The sequence below is a fragment of the Pholcus phalangioides genome, unplaced genomic scaffold (genome assembly GCF_987345545.1).
Source record: "Pholcus phalangioides strain wild (caught in Gottingen) unplaced genomic scaffold, Ppha-v1.0 ptg000010l_1, whole genome shotgun sequence".
Classification (NCBI taxonomy): Eukaryota; Metazoa; Arthropoda; class Arachnida; order Araneae; family Pholcidae; genus Pholcus; species Pholcus phalangioides.
The window spans coordinates 22,385,335-22,405,880 of record NW_028301603.1 but is presented as its reverse complement, the minus strand read 5'-3'; the positions used below and the strand labels follow the sequence as shown (position 1 = coordinate 22,405,880).

At 36.1% G+C, this 20,546-nt stretch overlaps 1 protein-coding gene across 2 annotated transcripts in view; it reads right to left on the bottom strand.

Annotated features, from left to right (window-relative positions):
• The window catches only part of LOC149081128 (uncharacterized), a 77,081-nt gene that overhangs the window by 12,719 nt on the left and 43,816 nt on the right, over window positions 1-20,546 (bottom strand). The window contains exons 9-10 of one of the 2 annotated variants that reach the window (XM_089237921.1): window positions 13,712-13,727; window positions 7,775-7,817 (exon numbers count right to left, since the gene is read on the bottom strand). In XM_089237921.1, coding sequence (XP_089094047.1) covers window positions 7,800-7,817; window positions 13,712-13,727 — 34 coding nt within the window. In that variant the 3' untranslated portion in view covers window positions 7,775-7,799. The remainder of the gene's footprint in view (window positions 1-7,774; window positions 7,818-13,711; window positions 13,728-20,546) is intronic. The other variant, XM_089237920.1, reaches the window with a different exon arrangement.

The following is a 20,546-nucleotide window of genomic DNA, read 5'->3' as shown; positions in this document are numbered from 1 at the left end:
CTTTTTGCAAAATGACTTAATATTCATTTTATGTCTTTAATACCAGATTTTTCTCTGTCAGATGTCCACTCTGTTACGTCATTATCACAAATAATTATGATTTTTTTTCATCTATATCAGCATCTAGTGATAGCACATGGAGATATGCTTCAAAATATAATAAAAGTTTTCACAAATCATTTAAATTTATAATGAAAAATTTAGGCTAATTTGTCCATTCTGTTACATCTTCCAAAAACTCAACCAACGCAACAGAATGGAAACTATGATTTAAAGTAAAGTTTTCTTAGTTAAAAGGTTTTGAAGTTTTAAGTTAAATTTAATAACTTATCTTTTTCTATTCAATTTAAACCCTTTACCACATTTTCCCCATCATGTTATTCTTTCAGTTAAATAGTACAGATCGTCAAAAGCACTGCCAGGCACAGATCCAGGGAGATGTGGCATAAGGGGCATTTTAGTATAAATAAAGGTTGTTATATGTGTGTGTGATAATACATTCTGCATTTTATGGTACAGAACAATTGTTTCCCCATATTATTTTTATGTTTCCTGGCTCTATCCCCACCCCCAAGTCTCACTGGATATAATGTGGATCACTAATGTGAGAGACATAAACGCATGGTTTATACCAACATCAAATTACCATTCAATTTCATCCCACATGCGGAGAACATCAATAACGTTAGGAAATTACAAATTTTCTTTGATCGAGATGATATAAGCAGAGCTACTGCAGGATTAGAAAGCAGAAGACCTTCTGTATACATTTATCAAACATTCATAAAAAATATACCAAAGAAGGAGGGAACTGTAGCTTTCAGACATTGGACTATAGTCCGTTTCAGGTTAACTTTGCAGTGAAGAGGAAGCTATGAGGGAACCACATCACTTGTTGCTATGACAACGAAAGCCTCTTAACCTATGTATCGGCCTCGGTAAGGTATGGCTGATTCTCGCCAATCGTGCAGAAAAAAATATTTTTTACATGTAACGTAATGCTTGTAGAAAAAATTTCAGTCAGTTAGTAACAAAAAATTAGCTAATGAAAAAAAAAATCATTGTCGATACTTTCAGAAATTAAAGTGAGGTTTTTGAAATCATTTTTTTTTAATTGAAAAGTATCTTAGTAACTCCTGTTAACCCGGTTTTCACGTTTGAATTTGGGAATAGCCCCAAAAAATAATAAAAATGATACAGAAAAATTTAGAATTCTTTTACTCACTTTTCTTGCCGAAATTTCCGTCGCTCACCCACCCAAACGCACGGTATACGTCGATGCCACTTATTATCACTACAGTTTTAGTCATTTTTCACGGATTCTGATTCTATGGAATCCTCACTTGACGTTGTAGAACTATCAGATGCTCTATTACTTATTAATTGTTGTTGCTCCATCAAGCCACCTGCAATTCAAAATTCCTCTTCTTTTTCAATAACGTGCTTTATGCATTATTGCCAAAAAGAACGGAGAACGTTTTAGTGTGTCTATCTCTGGTGAAAAGAAAGATACAACTGTCACAGAAGAAAAAAATACACTGCAAGCCTAAACCATTGTGGGTCTCTCTCTCTCTCTCTTGCTTATTTATATTTATCTGGAGAGACACTGAAGGGGCATCTGGAGGAACAGCCTCTGCTGTGGGGGAGGAAGTTGGTGTGGGTGAAAAAGAGACATTACTTATGTCAACACCCTCCGCTATCGGCTATTGGAATTCAGAAACCACCCCTATCCTACGAACACGGCAAGAAATAGACATAAAAAAAAGGGAGGTCTGGAACCGTAACCTACACCCATAAAGAGAGCCTCTCACAACGGTATCGGCGCTGTCGTGAAAGAGGGACACTTGCTGTAATCTATGAGTGAATATCTGAATTCGTTGGAGGTTATTTTCGCGAGAAAAAAAAAAACTGATTGAATATTCGTCTGGGTGTGTAGGCCTATAACTACATGCAAAACTGAATGAAAAATTGTATCGGAAAAAATTCAACAAAATGTCGATATAATATATATATATAACTGTGCAATCAAAAAAAAAAAGCACGATAGTAATATTGGCGGGGAAATTTTCTTGGAAATCGTGCCAAAATGTTCTTGAGCTCACCATGGATTTTTGATAGTGGTAACCAATATTTTTCTAATTTAAAAATTTTAAACGAATATACATTGGTTCAAAATGGTATTTTTTCAGTATCTTTTTCAAAATCATAAAAAAATTTGAAATAATCTATATAAATAAATGATCATCATAAACCTCCGATGTATGGGAACTATATTTTGCAGCGAAGGAATACACTCTCTACCTTTCTCTCCACTGCAAAGTTAACCTGAAACAAACTATAGATATCATCCGTTTCATATAATTCAGCCAAAAGTTGGAAATAGGGAAACATGCTTATGTTGGCAGCACAGTAGTTTGAAATATAAATTGATTGCACTATATAAACTAAGATTAATCCAAACAACATCTCCTGAAACCATAGTTGATGATACCATGTGTAGCAGAGTGTCTAAATCCTGTATGTATGGGAAACGTTTGAATTGTCACAATTGTCAAGATGATATCTATGAATCAAATTTCTATATCGCTGGATAAGAATAGTACTGTACAGCGTGAAGAATGGCAGCACAAACGAGAAAAAGTGAAAAGAATGGCAAAATGGTAGAAGTTACAAAAATAACATAAGAGCAGAGATTGTGGAACCTAACAGACTCGATCAATATTCTTTAAAAAGAAATAAAATTGTTCAAAAAACACATTTTTGACATCCGACACCAGTATAGAGCTTATCAAATATGCATTAGAAACATACAAAACATGAAGCTGTTCTTCATATGGATTTCAGTGAAAATTATACTTGCAAATTATCTGAAGAAGTGCAAAGTCATCATTTTGGGGGGCAAGAAATCAAGCATGTCTTCATACCTGTGTGCTGTATGTTGCGGAATGTGAGAAGTCAATTTCATTCTGCTCAGTGTCACCAAATTTGGAGCATGGACCTTCATCTATTTGGGCTCATTTGGAACCAATTTTGAAAGTGATGAAAGTATATGAAATAAATGAGGTTCACTGTTTTTCTGATGGACCTTGTACTCAGTACAAACAAAAGAAAAAAATTTCTTTATTGGACAAATATGTCACAAAATATTTCAAGAGGTGTAATTGGAATTTTTTTTAAGCAAACCACGGCAAAGCAGCAGTTGATGGTATTGGTGCTGTATTGAAAAGGACAGCTGATAGATTGGTTGCATGTGGGAATGACATATCAGATGCCACTCAGTTTTTCACAATTCTCAAAGATGCCACCAATATAAAATTGTACGAAATCAAAAATGAAGAAATAAAAGGTATAAAAAAATTTATCGTGAATGATATACCTGTGCTGAAAGGCACTATGGCAAGCCACCAAATAGTAGCAACTGGCAATGGACTACTGCAATATAGAGATGTCTCTTGCTTTAGTGCAAGAAATGCTAATCTGTGAATGCTTTAAAAAGGAAAACTTACTCTTGTCAAAGAAGTATAAAACTGGAAGTTCCACAAACTATTTCAGAGTTTGAATCTCTGGAAAATGACATTCAAAAAAATAGTGAAAACTATGCTATAGATTTTAAAGGAAACAGTAATGAAGAAATGTCAACTGGTCTAATTAAAGCAGGTCTTCTTATGCTCATGAAATTTGAATCTGGTGGTGTATATAAATCTACATACGGATACGTTGCTGTAGCCCAAATTGACATTGAAGATGATGGGGAGGTCAAAGTTATGTGCCTCAAAACTATGAATGATGCTAGGAAGCTGTTCAGAGCTGATGACAAAGATATCTCATACATCCACTTTGACCAGATTTTAAAAATTTTGCCTGAGCCAAAATTCAAACTACGAGGGGGGGAGGGTGTATTTTCTGAATTTCCTCATAGCGTGGATGTTTTTCAGATGTCATAGAGGAGTCTCTGGGATACCTTTCATATTGTCTATATAATTGTTGAAAAATATTTAGAATAATTGTGATTGTTTACTCTAAGTTGAACATTTCTATCCACTCTGTTACAATGGTGTTCACTCTGTTACGGGAAGCATTTTTGCAGTTCACAGGCAAAAAAGTTAAAAAGTACTTCATACAATGATTTTAAATTATAAGTTATCAACATAATGTCTGCCAGAAATAAAAAAATTAATTTTACGTAGTTGAAAAAATGTAAAAAATAAACTCTTCTACATGCTATTTTGAAAAAATCCTGAAAAACGATCAAAACAGCAGAAAAAAAAGTTGCAATTTTTTTAAAACTTTTTTTTTCAGCCTATGCGTAAGAAATAAGCTGATTTCATTATTTTAAGGGGTAAAAACAGCAGAAATATTTATTTTTTTCACAGCAATATTTGTTTTTGTAACAGAGTAGACAAAATCCATCATTTTCAGTCATAAAACCCAAAAAATAAAATATTATTACAAAATAAAAGTGAAAAATATTTATGAAATATTAAACTTCGAGTCACTGGCCATAATTTGAGATCAATTTTATTTCGAAAATTCAAATTTTGAATTTTTCATCTCAAAAATGTGGAATGTACACTTTTTTCAGAATGACCCATACATGCAGTAGCGTACACAGAATTACTTTTTACTTCAAAAAACAGTGTTATCTTAGTTCAGAAGAACGGGGTGTCCTGTCCCTCCAAGGCACAAAATACATAGAGATTTCCTCTAGAAGAAATATTTTAATGTATTTTTAAAATTTTTAGATCATAAAAAAATTTTGAGAAACTTCTTGATATTTATATTTCTACATTCTCTACAATGAGAGGCTTTTAATATATGGTATTTCAGATTTCAGAAACAATTGGAAAACTCATTATAAAAGTAACTATTGTTCTTGTTTTTGCCGCTAACGCAAGTCTAAGTAGTGCTTTTGTTCTCTTCAGTTTCAAACATTTTTGAATATATGTTTGACCTTGCTTCTTTTACCAGAATTTACCCATTTCATATTCAAAGCAATAAGTGTTGCTTTCTGAGTTCACTCTTGATCATTACCTCAGTTTGATTCAACATACTTTGAGATGACTTCTTTTCCTGGGTCATTCTTAGAATATTTATTCGAAATTCTCAGAAACTTAACAGAGTGATTAAAAACTATAGGCTTAAATTATTTTTAACTTAACAACAGAATGATGATTAAACTAGTAAAAAATCAAGAGAATGATTCTGTTTTCACAAAAAATTCAATCCGAGTACATCCTGTTTTCACTCCCTATTTTTAACTGATTTGTGATTGCTCCATGTATTTTATTTTCCAGCATCTTTAACAGATTTTCAGTCTCTCGTTTTACTTCCAAGTTTTCTATTATTCATTTTCTACTATTCATTCTCTTAATATACAATTTATTTTTACCTTATTCACCAGCATGTTGAGCATTCAATAGAAAATGGTTTCCAGATGAGCATTAGTTAAATGACATGATTGCACAGGGGATATTACATATTTTTTTAATAAAGGGATCTGTGAAAAATTGTGACCCAGGTGTGAATAGAAAATAACGACCTAGGCAAACTACATTCCTGAATATGGAAGTCCCTATGTCTGTCAATATAACTGCTCTATCTCAAAGCAATGTAGCCTGCATGGGATGACCGTTAAAAAAAGGATAGACAGGGCCAGGATGATTTATTTCATAGGTTTGTTAGATCATCTCATATTTTATGATACAGACCAATGTTTCTCATAATATTCAGATCTTGGAAGGGGTGATTGCCATCCTCTGGAACTGTGTGTGTTTTGGAATCAGCTATAAACTGTAGATCCCAATACAATTAGCCCTAGTATGCAGAATATGATAATGATGAGACAAAAATGGTCACTGTAGCTGTGAGGGATGCTAGCTTGTTACTGTATTATTTTCATTATCAGAGTGTCTACCCCATACCCAAAGAAAAGTTTTGTGAATTTATGTCGACCTCTGCTTGTCTGCCTAAATAAGCTTTTGCTGGAATCTTATATCAAATACTTTTCAAACCACCCACGACCATGGTCTAGACTTTAGACAAAGTAATTTTCATTAATGAGCAGCTGGAGACCATTCACGATTGAACACTAAGCATGCTAGTGAATGGCGTAAAAGGAAATGGCATATCAAGAGAATGAATAGTTGAAAATGTATAATAGAAAACTTGGAAGCAAAACGAGAGACTGAAAATCTGTTAAAGATGCTGGAAAATAAAATATGTGGAGCAATTTTATTTTTATTTATTTTTGTTTTTTTTAGAAAAAATAGCTGGAAACTACGATTGAAGGGTTTTTGTTCTGTGGATGAGTGCCAATTCGCATAGTTTGACTCCATTTTATCAGTTGTTGGAAGCCTAGGTGCCGAATCCTGGGAAGGAGGGGCCCTCAAGCTAATTCCATTTGCGGACCCAAGAAATAAAGTTGCGGGAAAACAAATGAGGTCATCGAAAAGTCTGCTTCTATTGTGACGCAACGTCAAAGTTTCTTAGGGTAAAATTTTGTTTTTGGCACAAAATGGCACAGAATTTAAAAATTTTGGAGTTTTTGCAGCAAAAACTAGCAAATGGGGGTAAATTGTCAAAATTGTAGCAGTTTGTAGCAGATTTTCCACTCCTGCAATCTTTTTGGATCTTAAAACCTAGAAACAGTTTTTCCGTATAAATTGATGGTTAAACGAGTGATGGTTAATCAAAGTTTTACTGTACACATTTTCTCAAAAATGTTTAAAATTTTTGGGATTGATAAATACATGACAAATGGTATTCCATTCATTAGTACATTGATCAGATTTATAAACTTTTTGACACAATGGAACCTTGATAGCTCAACACCTTAACCAATAGAATAAAAAAAAATGTCACCTTAAATGGATGTCACACTAGTATTTAGGCCACTAGATGGTGTGAGTTGTATTATGAGTGAGCAGTCATTGCCACAAGAGCTGCAAGTGCAAGTCAATGGTATCACCATCATGCCGTTCGAATAGAGAGCCGGTGGCACGTATGGGTTGCCGCATACAATATTACAAAAATTTCATACTTTTATTTAATTATGCTCTTCATTTTGTATTGAGGATTCGATCCCCTTGGATCGGTTTCAAGTTATCAGGAACTCCTTTGGAAGTATTCGTGCCACAAGATACTTTTTTCTAACATTTTTTGGTGCCAAAACTCAGCAAAAGCATAACAAACCCAATGATAATGGTCTTCAGACGGAGTCCTTGGTGAAGAAACGAGGGTCACTGAAAGGCAAAATTATGAGGCTTAGCAAAATCCTCAAGTCAACGCTTAACACTTAAGATCTACACCAGCACTTGATGAAAATCTGTCAAGATCAAATCAGTAACTTGTGGACGAACTCAATGCTGTATTTAGGCTACACTATGAAATTGTCATCTTGTGAGAAGTATGGGAATTACTTCTAGGTGTGGGAGAGAATCTTCATAAACATGAATAAAAAAAATTATTACTGAAATGTACAAGAGCAATACTGTAAACCTTTCGAATTGGGCAACACACAGGCAATTGCTAAAAATCAATTATGACAACACAACAACAGAAGTACATATTGTAGTTAACTTGAGCAAGGTTTATGTTGTTTATTAAAGTGCCAATTTCGAAACATTTTTAGTCATTATGGGAATAATAAATGCCCAGTTACTAGGGTAGTCGGGTCATCATGGTTCCACTATATTTGATAATTAATTAATTAATTGTACATTACAGTTCAAAAGGGGGAAAAATCATATTTTATAAGTAAATGCAAATAACTCACCTTTAAATTTTTTTCCATATGTTCCTCAAACACATCCTGTATACTATAAGGAGAAAGAATGTGTTTAATCAAAATGGTACATGGGATCAAACAATCCTCAGAATGATATAAAATGTTTGAAATGATTAAGGTGAATTCATTCATGCAATCAAAGATTGAATTAACTGGCATAAAAAATATATACTAACAACTTAATGACACACAATAAAGATATTTGAAAAACCTCCAAGCATATCAGAACTCTTTGGTGACACTAGAGGTGAGAATATTCTTGGAGAACAAGAATATTCTGAGAATATTCTTCTGGATATAAAAATTGAAGAATTAATCAAGAATATTAATTTTTCTTAAAAACTTCTAATAATTTTTGCTTGTGTTATGAAATATAACTAAGCTTTCATTGCTAGAAACATTTAAAACAAAACAATTTTTGGCAAATCATCTCACAATGACCATTTTTAGTTTGAGAATATTCTCAGAATTTCTGAGCATATTCTCAATCATAGTGAGAGATTTCAAAAGTTTTTGTTGTTAAGATTTTGAAAACCTTTAACCAACTGGAAATTCAAGGTGTTGACACAAAACTACTTCAAAAATGCTTGGTCTCCAGGATGCAAAATGATTCAAAAAGGTTCTAGCTATTTTTCCTTCTCCCCCCCCCCCCCCCCATATGCACAGCAGGCTATCAAGGACTCTTTGTGAGATTGATTGCTCTGTACTGTCCCGATCGTGACAGAGATGTCTGCAATTTTCTCTGAACTATACACGCTCATTATATTAGGTCTTTTATCGATCCAATCTTTTTTCACTCCTTTCTTCGGGTATTTTTTACTCTTTTCTGGTAAATATTGTATCGCTGCTCTGCACGGAGAGCTGTATGCATTGATTGAAACTTTGACATCTAGAATGTTCATTTTATTTACGGTGTTAACTTAATAATTGCATTTATAGTGTAATTAGTGATATTTTATTCATTTCAAGCAGAAAAAAGTCTTCATTCATAAAAAGTTGAAGCAATAAAAGCATTCACTACTAACAAAAGTGCCTTTTTAAATACTTTTATAATGAATTATTTTGTTTCGCAGGGAATAAAGCCAATAAATGAATAAAAACATTAAATCAAGCATTGTCTCGGAAAAAATGTTCCGAGGCGGATTCACGATTTTGCTACCAAGTGGGCTGTATATTGCACAAATTACTCATTCTAGTCTAATTTTCTTGACCATTGATTCCAGAAATTTGTTGATCTTGGCTACAACCTCGATTATCCAAACTCCCAGTACATATGCATCTCTCTCCAAATTACTCTTTTGGTTGCTCACATGCTTTCATACCCTCTTGGTCAATCTTTTAATTGGTCACTCATTGATCTTGTTCCTCTTTTTCTAGGCCACAGTTTCGGTAATCACATACTTGAACACTCTCTGTAACTCTTTTGATCAGGCCTAGTCCCTCACTCTCTAGGTCACTCTTGTTCACTCGTTCGGTCCCTCACTAATGTTGCTTATCAAAATCAGTTCCATATTTTCACACCCTGCACCTCAATCTCTTGGTCACTCACTCACTTGGCTCCTCGCTCTCTATGTTATTCATATATTGTTCTTGCAAACTGATTTGATCACTTACGCAGTTGCAAACTGTCTAGGTTAATGTTTCTCAACTACAGGACCCTGACATCATTAAAACCGGCCACGAGTCTTATTGGTCGTTTAATTTTCCTGCATTCCTTCACTGTTAGTCATGTATTTGACCAGGCCTTTTACTTACAAAAATAAATTGCAGTGGGCTTCCTGGTTTAGGTAACTCTTTTGTATGGCCCCTAGTCTAGAATCCTGCAGTAGGATACCAGACAAGGATCTTTAGCGTCCCCCAGACAAGACTTTTCATGGGGCCCTCTGTAGTGAATTTATAGTGTGAAAAGCAAAAAAAATTGTAAGAATCATCCTGGTTGCTCTGACAGGGGAGCCCTGTCAGCCCACACTTGGTGGGGGTCATGCTCTTTTGATCACACACTGACCTAGTCCCTTGTTTTCGAGGATACTCTTTTGGTTTCTCCCATGTTTTCGCCAAGTACACTCTTTGGGTCACTCTTGTAGTTGCTCACTAACCTGGTCCCTCTTTTAATTTTTCACATGCTTTCATACTCTCTAGGTCTTTCTTTCGGTCACTCACCTGGTCCCTACTCTCTAGGTAGAGACAGATTTGTGGTTTTGCCCCTTTTCTCACATTTTAATCTCTTTTGCTTGATCACTCATTCCTATACATCAATGCAAACTTTTTGTTCCATCGCGCCCCTTCTTCAGAATTTTTTTCCTCTCACTGCCTCCTACTCAATTGAACCTATAGGATCCTATGATAAACCAGTAGCATTTATCGCCCCCCCCCCCCCCGGACCATTCCATCGCCCACCAGGGGCGATATTGCTCACTTTGGGAAACAAAGCTATACATCAATACCTTGGTTTCGCACCTATCCTGGGCAGTAAGCTTCCTTTTTGCAGGGGGTGGGAGGGGGGGATTTCAAAATCATGGGTCCCTGGACAAAGTAATGGGGGACCCATGCTTAGCTAGAAGTAACAACTTACATATTTACAAACTTACATTTGAAAATCATAGCATGCTATCACATTGTGTAGGCCACAATATGAGGTCATGGTAAATATGACCCTGGTTTTATGGATAGCTCTGCTAGATTGTGAAAGTAGTCAGATTTATTTGAAGGAAATTTTTATGGAAGCTTTATTTTTTCACAGCTCTCTGTGGCCCCTTTACCACTTGTCATGGTACCTCTTTTATCTGATTTTCACCCTTGTGTGTGCGGCAGCGTCAAAATATTCCCGGACCTCAAGGGGGCCACATGGCCCAGGTTGAGAATCACTGATCTAAATAAGAAAACTTCTCATGGCGATGGGACTTATTTATAAATATGAAATGGTGATTATGCATAATAACCAGTAAAATTATTATTTTTTTAGTATCCTCAAAAGTTACCTACCATGCCTGGTGCTAGAAATTATGATTATTTATTTAAAGTATTTGCTCTGATGGGAGTGAAGCACTCTGAAAAGGCTAGAATATCACAACCATGGCCCCCACAAGGGTGGGGCTGACAGGGATCTAGCCCTGGGACCAGGGACAATTCCCATAATTTTTGATTTTTCACGCTATAAATTAACTATAAAATATAGAAGGGTTCGTGAAAAGTCTGACCGGGAGCGGCACAAAAGATCCCAGCCTAGGGGCCCTACTCCAGGATGTGGGGGCCATGATCATAACATCTCATGTATATGGCGACAGGCAATTTTGACGCTTCTCTTGCACATAACTATTTGTTTTGTTTTTCTGTATTGATGAGGTAATACAAATACAACGCCACAACAGGCAAAATGCCCAACGAGGTGGCTGAGAAAAAGATGCCCATAATACATACAGGTAAAACAACCTACTGAATTGTTGCTTCGGATTCGAGGGCAGATGGCATCACTTCTTGGACACACAACAACATAAATGATAAATTAATTTAATCAACAAAAAATTATAAATCAATTACTACAATGTTATTCTTGAGGGGGAAGAGGACAGTAAAAAAAAAAATTGAGAGATCAGCAGGGAACCTTGAGGAAAAGACTAACGTACAACAGGTCTACTTCATTAAGTTCTGTCTCTAGCTTGAAGAAAGGAGAAGAAAGAATTGGTATTGTCACTAGGATGAATGTACAAATGTTTTAAACACTAAGATCCTGCTTTTTTTCTCGATCTTGAATAAGTCTTTTAGAAGAAAATAAAATGGTAACAAAAAAAATATATATATTTCTCATTGAAAATGCTGAAATATGCAAAATAATGCCTTAAAATCATTAAAATATGCTCTATCAGGTAAAATAGTGAAATATGCAAAAGAAAAAAGATTCTAACATAAATCCTAGCTCTAATAATCACCTTCATTCTAAGAAAGACACAGAATATAGAATGTACGGGGTGATTATAAAAAAACTATCCTGACATATGGGCCCCTAACTATCATACCATTCACAGAAACTGAATGAAATTTTGGCATAAGGTATTTTGAGGTATGCGCTCAAGAATGATATGGAAAACAACAGTGTCACTCTAGTAGTTACGGTTACAGTGAGAAAATTTCGAAAATATCAAATGGCAACACCAAGTTTTTTGTATTGGAATGCGATCTCCATACTGAAAAACACTAAATAGTGTTGGAATGGCACCTGTAGCACGAAAATCCCCGGAGCTGGGCAAGGAAAAAGTAAAAAGTACTTTGCCGTGCACCAGAGCATTAATGTTCGTTTCATTCGTCACACTGTTTCTTCGGCTGAGATTCCAGCCTGATTAGTCCTGCACAAAGTCATGTGGAAAATTTGTGAAACACAATAAAATGCTTTATTTTATGCTGCTTCTCTGTCCTTATTGGTTGTCCTCACTTTTAGCCTATCTACCGCCGGTGATTTTCATGCTACAGTTGCCGTTCGAACGCTATTTAGGGTTTTTCACAATGGAGATCACATTCCAATACAAAAAACTTGTTGTTGCCATTTGATATTTTCGAAATTTTCTCACTGTAACCGTAACTGTTAGAGTGACACTGTTGTTTTCCATATCATTCTTGAGCGCATACATCAAAATACCTTATGCCAAAATTTCATTCAGTTTCTGTGAATGGTATGATAGTTAGGGGCCCATATGTCGGGATAGTTTTTTATAATCACCCTGTACATACTACATACACTTAAATTTTTTATCACTTGTATTCAATTGTGTAAAAAATTCTGCCATGTTAGTGTAATTTTTTTTTTGCTTTTGAAGTTTACCATTGTGATCTACAAATTTCAATTTTTCAGTGTTCTTGATGGGAGAGAGAACATTCTGATTGGAACATTCTTATCGAAAATAATAAAAATTATTCTTAAATTATTTGTACAGATTAATTATTGTAATATATATTATTATAAATATTCTTAAGAATATTCTCTGAAAGGACTCTTATCCTAAATGAATGGAGAATATTCTCATCAAAAATAAGAATATTCTCAAGTTATTTATAATAGTAGTCTTTGCCTTGCAACGCAGAATTTTACATCTCTAGATACATTTTATTTTAAGATACAAAAAGAAAAAGACATTTATTATTTAATATTCATCATAGAAATCATTACATTCCTCATCACTCTCATCTGACATATCACAATCAGCTACATCAACTAGTTCATTATCATCACCAGAGTCACTCATAAATTGCATCATCCTCAGCAACATCTATGTTGTTGCTATCAGTGTTAGCCAAAAAAGTAATTTTTAAGAGTAATTTCACTCCCTTTCAAAATTTTAAGGGGTAGTTTTGTAAAAAGAGGGTTATTTTTAACAAAAATAGAGAAATAACTCTATTCAAAAATACTACCAAAAATTTGAAGGAGTATTTCATTTCTCAACAAAATTTGGAGTAAAATTGAATTTTGATGACTAAACCCAGCTCGCCCAAACATGATTTTAGTTCTTTGTGTCATACCTCTAGCCACACAGGGGTGAACATTGGTTGCTATATACTTACTACCAATATGTTGGTTGATAAATGTGTGACTTGCTGTATTGCAAGTTGGAAGATTTTAGTTTCGAGGAATTGAGTAATTTTTTTATTATACTATCCATGTATAATACTAATGATATCTAATAATATTATCCATGTATAAACCTTATTCTTTGTCAAAAATGTTCTTACACACATTACAATACATTAATTAAACTAACAAATGAAGGCTTTTGTGTTTACTACAAAGCTTCTATTCAGTTTCCTAGGAATGTGGTGAAAATTTTAATTATCGTAAGGAAATATCTGAAGTTATATAAGAAATATCTAAATTATATTTTAGCCTGTAAAAGAAAAAGATGCAAAAATTATTATCGTAATCTATCAAAACTATCCTACCTTCATAATCCTGTAGCTGAACAGAAAAAAGTTTAAAAAAATTGTGTCACTTCATGCAGAAAGAAATGCCAAACAAGAAAGTGCAGCATATTATATGTGATTGTACTATTTCATAAAAACATATATATAATTCTTAGCAAAATTATTGATCTTGATAACTTGATTCTTTATAAACATGAGGGCAGTTTGGAGCAGGATTTGTATTTAAAGCTGTTTAATTCCAAACAAGAGAACAAGAATTGAAATCAATAATGTGCTTCAGCGCATAAAGAGTGAAAAATTGCAACATATTTCGGCAATACAGTCTGTTTCAAAAATTAGTCACAGTAAACAAATTGCAGCAAATAGAAAACTAGATGACACAGTAAAAAGTTCTCATGAGATTTATTTACACCCACACAAAGCTACATATACATGGTATCAAATTTCGAAAATGTAATATATATATAGTTTCAAAATATGAAAAAAAAAATAGAAAAAAAAAGAAATGAAAAAAATAATAGAAAAAAAATAATTTAGATATATGTTGTAGGGACCGCTCAACTTTTTCAAAAGTTTAGGCTCAAATGCCCTTTCATGCAAATTGATGGCAGTGTGTGATTGGATGATAAAGATTACTTTTCAGACGTATTTTATAAAAGCAGAGAATTACAGATTTCATCACTAAATTCAAATGTTGAAGTCATCAAAAAACCAAAACAAGTTACTCCTCCAAAAAACCAGACCAACGTTTGTAAATCATGTAAGCTGAAAATGAAAGTCAAGGGTGTCAACAAATTTCAAATGCTTTACAACTAGCCCAGTCAATATGTACCAAAAAATTGGATTTTCTTGCTAAAGGTTGGGTATCTCTAATTTTTAGATATATGTTATAGGGACCAAGGTCACTAATAAAAACCAAGTTTGCAGAAGCAAAAGCCTTGTGCAAGCACAGTTATATTGAAAAAATGTGAAAATGTTCAGACTTTTTCAGTTTTTATTTATATTTTGGTTTTTACGCATTAGAGAGCATAAGTATAAATTCAATATAATCGAAAACAAAATTTGCTACAAATTTTGTACTTAAGATTTTTTTTACGGCTATAGTTATTTAAATACAGTGAAAATGCGATAATTTTTGCAAAATCCATAAAAAAGTTGATATAACCTCCAGTTCCACTAGAACTTCTTTAAACAAATTAATTACATTTATTGCACTATGATTTCTATCATTATTCAATACAAACGAGTAATGTTCAATTGCTGTGAGACATCAAAAATGTGTATGCATGCTTACTGAAGAGTACAAAGCCGATACTGTAAAAAAAAACATAATAGATGTGGAATTTGGTCTTATGGGGGGAATTAGATGAGATGAGGGCTTGTTTGTGTGTAATTTCCATGTGGTGGTGGTGGTGTTGGGGGGGGGGGGAAATAGTCCATTAACACCCCCCCCCCCAGCGGTTTCATTAGAAATTTCACCCCCAATGGTAAGTGCCTTTTAACATATACTGGTGTGAGAGAATTTGCAGACTTGGTCGATTATCTCTAGAACTACAGTACCGATTTCAATGAAATTTGATATGTACATACATTGATACAATACAAAACAAATAACCATTCAATAATTGTAATACACACGCATGATCGTGTGTAACACTCATTAGAGTCAGAAGGTATGAAACAGCGGTTGCAGAATAAACAAAAAAATGGTTAATAAAAGGTATGGTCCCCTCTTACAGATATACAGGTCTTGCAGCGTGATTTCATACTTGAAATAAGTCAGTTTATCATTTCCTGTGGCAATTGGTCCCACTCGTTCAGCAACGCTGTTTTCATTCCCTGGATGGTTCACGGAGAGGGGTTGCGAGTTGCAATTGCCCTCCCCAGAGCGTCCCAGACATGCTCTATAGGGTTAAGGTCTGAGATCTGGCTGGCCAATCCATCCGGCGAATATCCTCACTCTCTAGAAAATCGTCGAGCAGAAGAGCTCTATGTGGCCTCGCATTATCGTCCATTAAAATTAACTCAGGGCCAACTGCACCCCTGAAAAGGCGTACATAGGACTCCAAGACCTCATCCACCAGTCACAGTGCTTCTTTCAAAGACATGGAGAGGTGTGCGGCCATCCAACATGATGCATGCCCAGACCATTAAACCTCCTCCGCCATAATGGTCGATTTTGCGGACATTGGAGGGTAGGTAGCGGGTCCCTGGTTCTCTCCATATGAACGTATGGCGAGAATCGGTGCTTAGGCTGAACCGGGACTCATCAGTGAAGAGAACGGTTGCCCATTGATCCATACTCCAATCTCTATGCACCATGATAAACAGATTCTTCTGTCCGTAGAAGTGAGCGGGACGCAAACAGCAGGTCTTCTTGCAAACAACCCTCTCTCATAAAGTCTTTTGGAAACAGTCACCCTTGATACACGGGTTCCTGTGGCTGCATACAAGTCGCGAGAGAGCTGAGAAGCTGTAGCACTCCTGTTACGCCTCTATAATTGACAAATGGCGATCTTAGGGATTTTCTCTCTTTCCAAAATATATCTTCGCAACAGCCAGTTGTTAAAACCTTCGTACGGTAGCGGAGAGTGACGTTATCCTTGTATAAGTCGCCATCTGGTGGCAGCGTCAGCAGTTGTGAGCTTGGCCTGAGTCTGGTCCGGCCGTCCATGTACGGTCCCTTTCAGTTTACACGAGCTCCAAGGAAAGATTGAGAGATTCTGTGCCTCCGTAGTCTAGTGGTCTAGGGCGTTCACCCGGAAAGTGAAAGGACGTGGGTTCGATTCCCCGCAGGGGCCGCTGAATTTTCTCTCTTTCCAAAATATATCTTCGCAACAGCCAGTTGTTAAAACCTTCGTAGTATATATTGCACAAGTAGTCTGGCATCACAATAACTCTGTCAGCTCAATTATTACAAGGTATATCACGTATGTACAAAAACACTTTGGTAGCAATGTGTCCATTGTTTTTGATGGTTATCCAATGGATGCAGCCCAAAGAAATACTGAGAGTGCAGAACGTATGCGTCGATCCGCTGTGCAGTGTTGTGCAGACACCACCTTATTAGACGAAGCAGCACTCGTCCCAGTGAAACAGGAGAAATTTCTTACTAATGAAGGGAACAAACTATGTCTCATCACATTACTTTGCAACACATTTCAGCAACACAGCATGTTAGAGCAGGGTATGGAAGATGCAGATGTCGACATTGTGAAGACAGCACTTTCCAAGACCTCAGCCTATAAACAAGTTATCATCATTGAGGAAGATACTGACCTGTTAATGCGTCTCGCTGGTTTGGCTCCTAATGTGAACAATGTGTACCTACACAAGAGTGGAAGGGGCGAGTCTGCTGGTTTACTGTATTGTAGTTCCTCCTTCAAATATGATTCGTCAAGCTGCTCAGCAGGTACTGTCCTTTTCCTGCATGCCGTCAGTGGATGTGACACTACATCCACCATTTTTGGGGCCAAGGCAAAATCAAATTCTGCACTATACTAAAAAAATCCTCAGCTAAAAATATTAGTTTGTGTTCTTACAACAACACTCTTTTGCTGAGGAGATAGCCAACGCAGGAGAGAACTATCTGATCACTTTGTATGGAGGGCGGCATGAACACACAAAATTTGGATCACCTCCATTGCCCGCATTTCATCAAGGCTGCTGCAAAGACCAGCAAATTAAGTCTTGCATGACTCCCACCAAGACAAGACACTGCCAGATACCATTCTTTCTAAACATACCACACAGTCCAGAAGTGGTTGGAATTCGAAAGACCACCTACAGACTGGGGTTGAATGCGCACAGATCAAGGGCTTGCACAATTCAAGCCAGTAGCGATCCTGCACCTCAATGCTTACTGAAATTTATATCATATCATTGCCAGAAGAAGTGAAGTGGGGCAGACATAAAGTGTTCAGGTCTTTGCACTTTGTAGTGGCCAGTCATGCAAAATGCTCCTACTCCTATTTTAGAAAACAGTGACATAGGTGAAGATTAGGCTCTGGTTGTTCTTGAACAAATTGTGAGGGGCTTGCCAACAATCCTCCACTCACTCCCATTACAGTAAGCATAATGAGTGACGACGAGGATCATTCATTATCAGGACCTTCAAAGCGAGCTAAATTATAGAACAGTAATGAATAAAAAGTTTTGTGAAGTGAAATTGTAGTGAAAAGTGAAAAATTTTACTTTTTTAACAGGCAATTTTTACATCATTATGTAATAACACTTAATATTTGATTGTATTTGTATTTACATACTTTTGAATTTTGTGTTTGCTTTGAAAATTTATTAATATTCAATGTTTGATTAATGTGTAATAAATCAATAGTATTTAATCATCAATATTCAATAAAATTCTGCATCAATATTTCTGCAATATATGCATGTTTTATAATTTTGCAAAAATTATAGCATTTTGAATGCTCTGTAGTTTGATAACTATAGACCATAGAAAAAAATTATAAATACAAAAATTGTAGCAAATTTTGTCATCTACAATATTGTAATTTACACTTTTGCTCTTTGATGTATTGGAACAAAGATATACCAAAAAAAAGTCTGAAAATTTTGATATTTTCCAGTACAACTGAGCTTGCACAGGGCTTTTGTTTCTACAATCTTGGTTTTTACTAGTGGCTTTTGGCTCCTACAACATATCCAAAAATTAGAAATACCCATCCTTTTGCAAGGAACCATGCATAATTTGATTGGGTTAAATGGCCCAAATGAAGTATTTACCCAGTGCTAGCCAGTAATATAAATTTTGAACCAAAATCACGATGTGGAAGACCACAGTGAAGTACACTGCTGGCCACCCAAATTGCAACACCAAGAAAGACAAGAGATATCGCAACAATATTTATTTTGTAGATAACATGTTGACCCAGCATCAAATGATTAAATTTATAGACTTCTGTGAAGTGTGGTTCCTGCCAAAATCAGTAGCCAGAGTAGCCGCCATTGTTGGAGATCACCGCTGCCACACGCCTCGGCATTGATTCAAAGAGACTTTGGATGTGTTCTTGGGGTACAGCAGACCAAGCAGCTTCCACGCGTTGCCAAAGTTGATCTGGTGTGGCAGCTGGGGATGTAATCTGGGTCAATCGTTGAGCAACCATGGACCACATGTTTTCTATCGGCGAAAGATCCGGAGAGCGAGCTGGCCAGGGAAGCAATTCAATCTGGCGATTGACGAAGAACCTTTGGACAATGCGTGCCACGTGTGGTCGCGCATTATCCTGTTGAAATATGGCTGTGGGCAAGCCCTGAAGGTAAGGAAGGACAACTGGCTCCAACACCTCGGAGATGTAGCGCTGGCTTTTTAAAGTACCGGCACTGCGTACTAGAGGAGTGCAAGAGTGATATCCAATACCGCCCCATACCATAATACCCGGTGCAGGACCAGTGCGGCGGTGCATAACGCAGCTGTTCAGCATCCTCTCTCCACGGTGTCTCCAGACTCGAATCCGACCATTGTGGTGTTGCAGGCAGAAGTGTGACTTGTCAGTAAAGACAATTTCATTCCATTGTGCCATCCACATCCTTCTTTCATCGCACCATTGGCGGCGGAGACGTCTGTGGTTCTGCGTCAAGGGTAGACGAAGCAATGGACGTCTTGCGGACAGACCACTCTGATGTAAACGGCATCGAATGGTACGCGCAGACACTGGATGATGCGGTACAGACTTAATGTGCTGTGCTATGGTTCGTGATGTGGCTGAGCAATCCGTCACTGCCATATGCACAATACGCCTGTCATCACGTGAAGTGGTGCACTGAGGTGGATGCGATCGAACACGTCGGTCCGTCGTACCCTCCTGCATCCAACGATCACATATCCGCATTACAGTTGTTTGGTTTCGTCCAACACGACTACTGATTTCCCTGAAAGATAATCCACAATCTCGGTAGGCCACTATCCTTCCTCTGTCGAACTCGGATACTTGATCAAAAGATGACCGCTGTTTTCTACGAGGCATAATTGATCGTTTTTTGAAAAAACCACAAGAAAAACACAATTGCCGTACTTCAAATTGTCGAAATCTCCAAGCCTTAAATAGCACTTTGAAGTGGCGCCACAGGCGCGTGTGATGTGTGTCTGCGCTGAAATTCTAATCATTTGCATATCTCACCTCCGCTAATGCATGTTGTAAATTTCATATTATTAGCATGCTTCCTTCAGGGTGTTGCATTTACAGTGGCCAGCAGTGTAGATTGTAAAAATGACATTTGATGAGAAAATGTCTGTTTCAGATAAAAAATTGTCTTGATCACAAAATTATTGTCAAGAATTCTCACTTTACCCAAAGGTGTCAAGAAATCATTTTCAAGAAAATGATTCACCTGCCATGAAAGAAAAATCAACCTTTAAAAACAAAATATTCAACTTAGCTCCATACTTTAACCAATACATAGCCCAAGGGAAAAATGGTTACAAAAATCTGGAATGGTTTATAAATCACTCTACTTCAGCAGACAGACCTTCTGGCCTTTTCTAGGAGTCTGAACAATGTTCAGATAATGTTCAACATTATCAGGAAACAAACAAATCACGAAAAAAATTTCGGATTTTTTTTTTTTCAATCAATTAAGTTCTATTCCCCCCCCCCCCCAAAGAAGGTTCTACATTGCCCCTGAGCAGAATGTAATTCCATGTCAGTCTTTTCATGCAGACTAGAGAAATCACATCTATATACTGTTCATAAAACATAAGTGTTTCCTTTAGTGGATGCTATCAGTGATTGATAATCTTGGGTATATAAACTCTCTTAAAAGCTTTATATAGCATAAAGTTTTATATTTTCTTTCTCAACTCATATTTAATCAGAGGAAAACAATTAAAAAA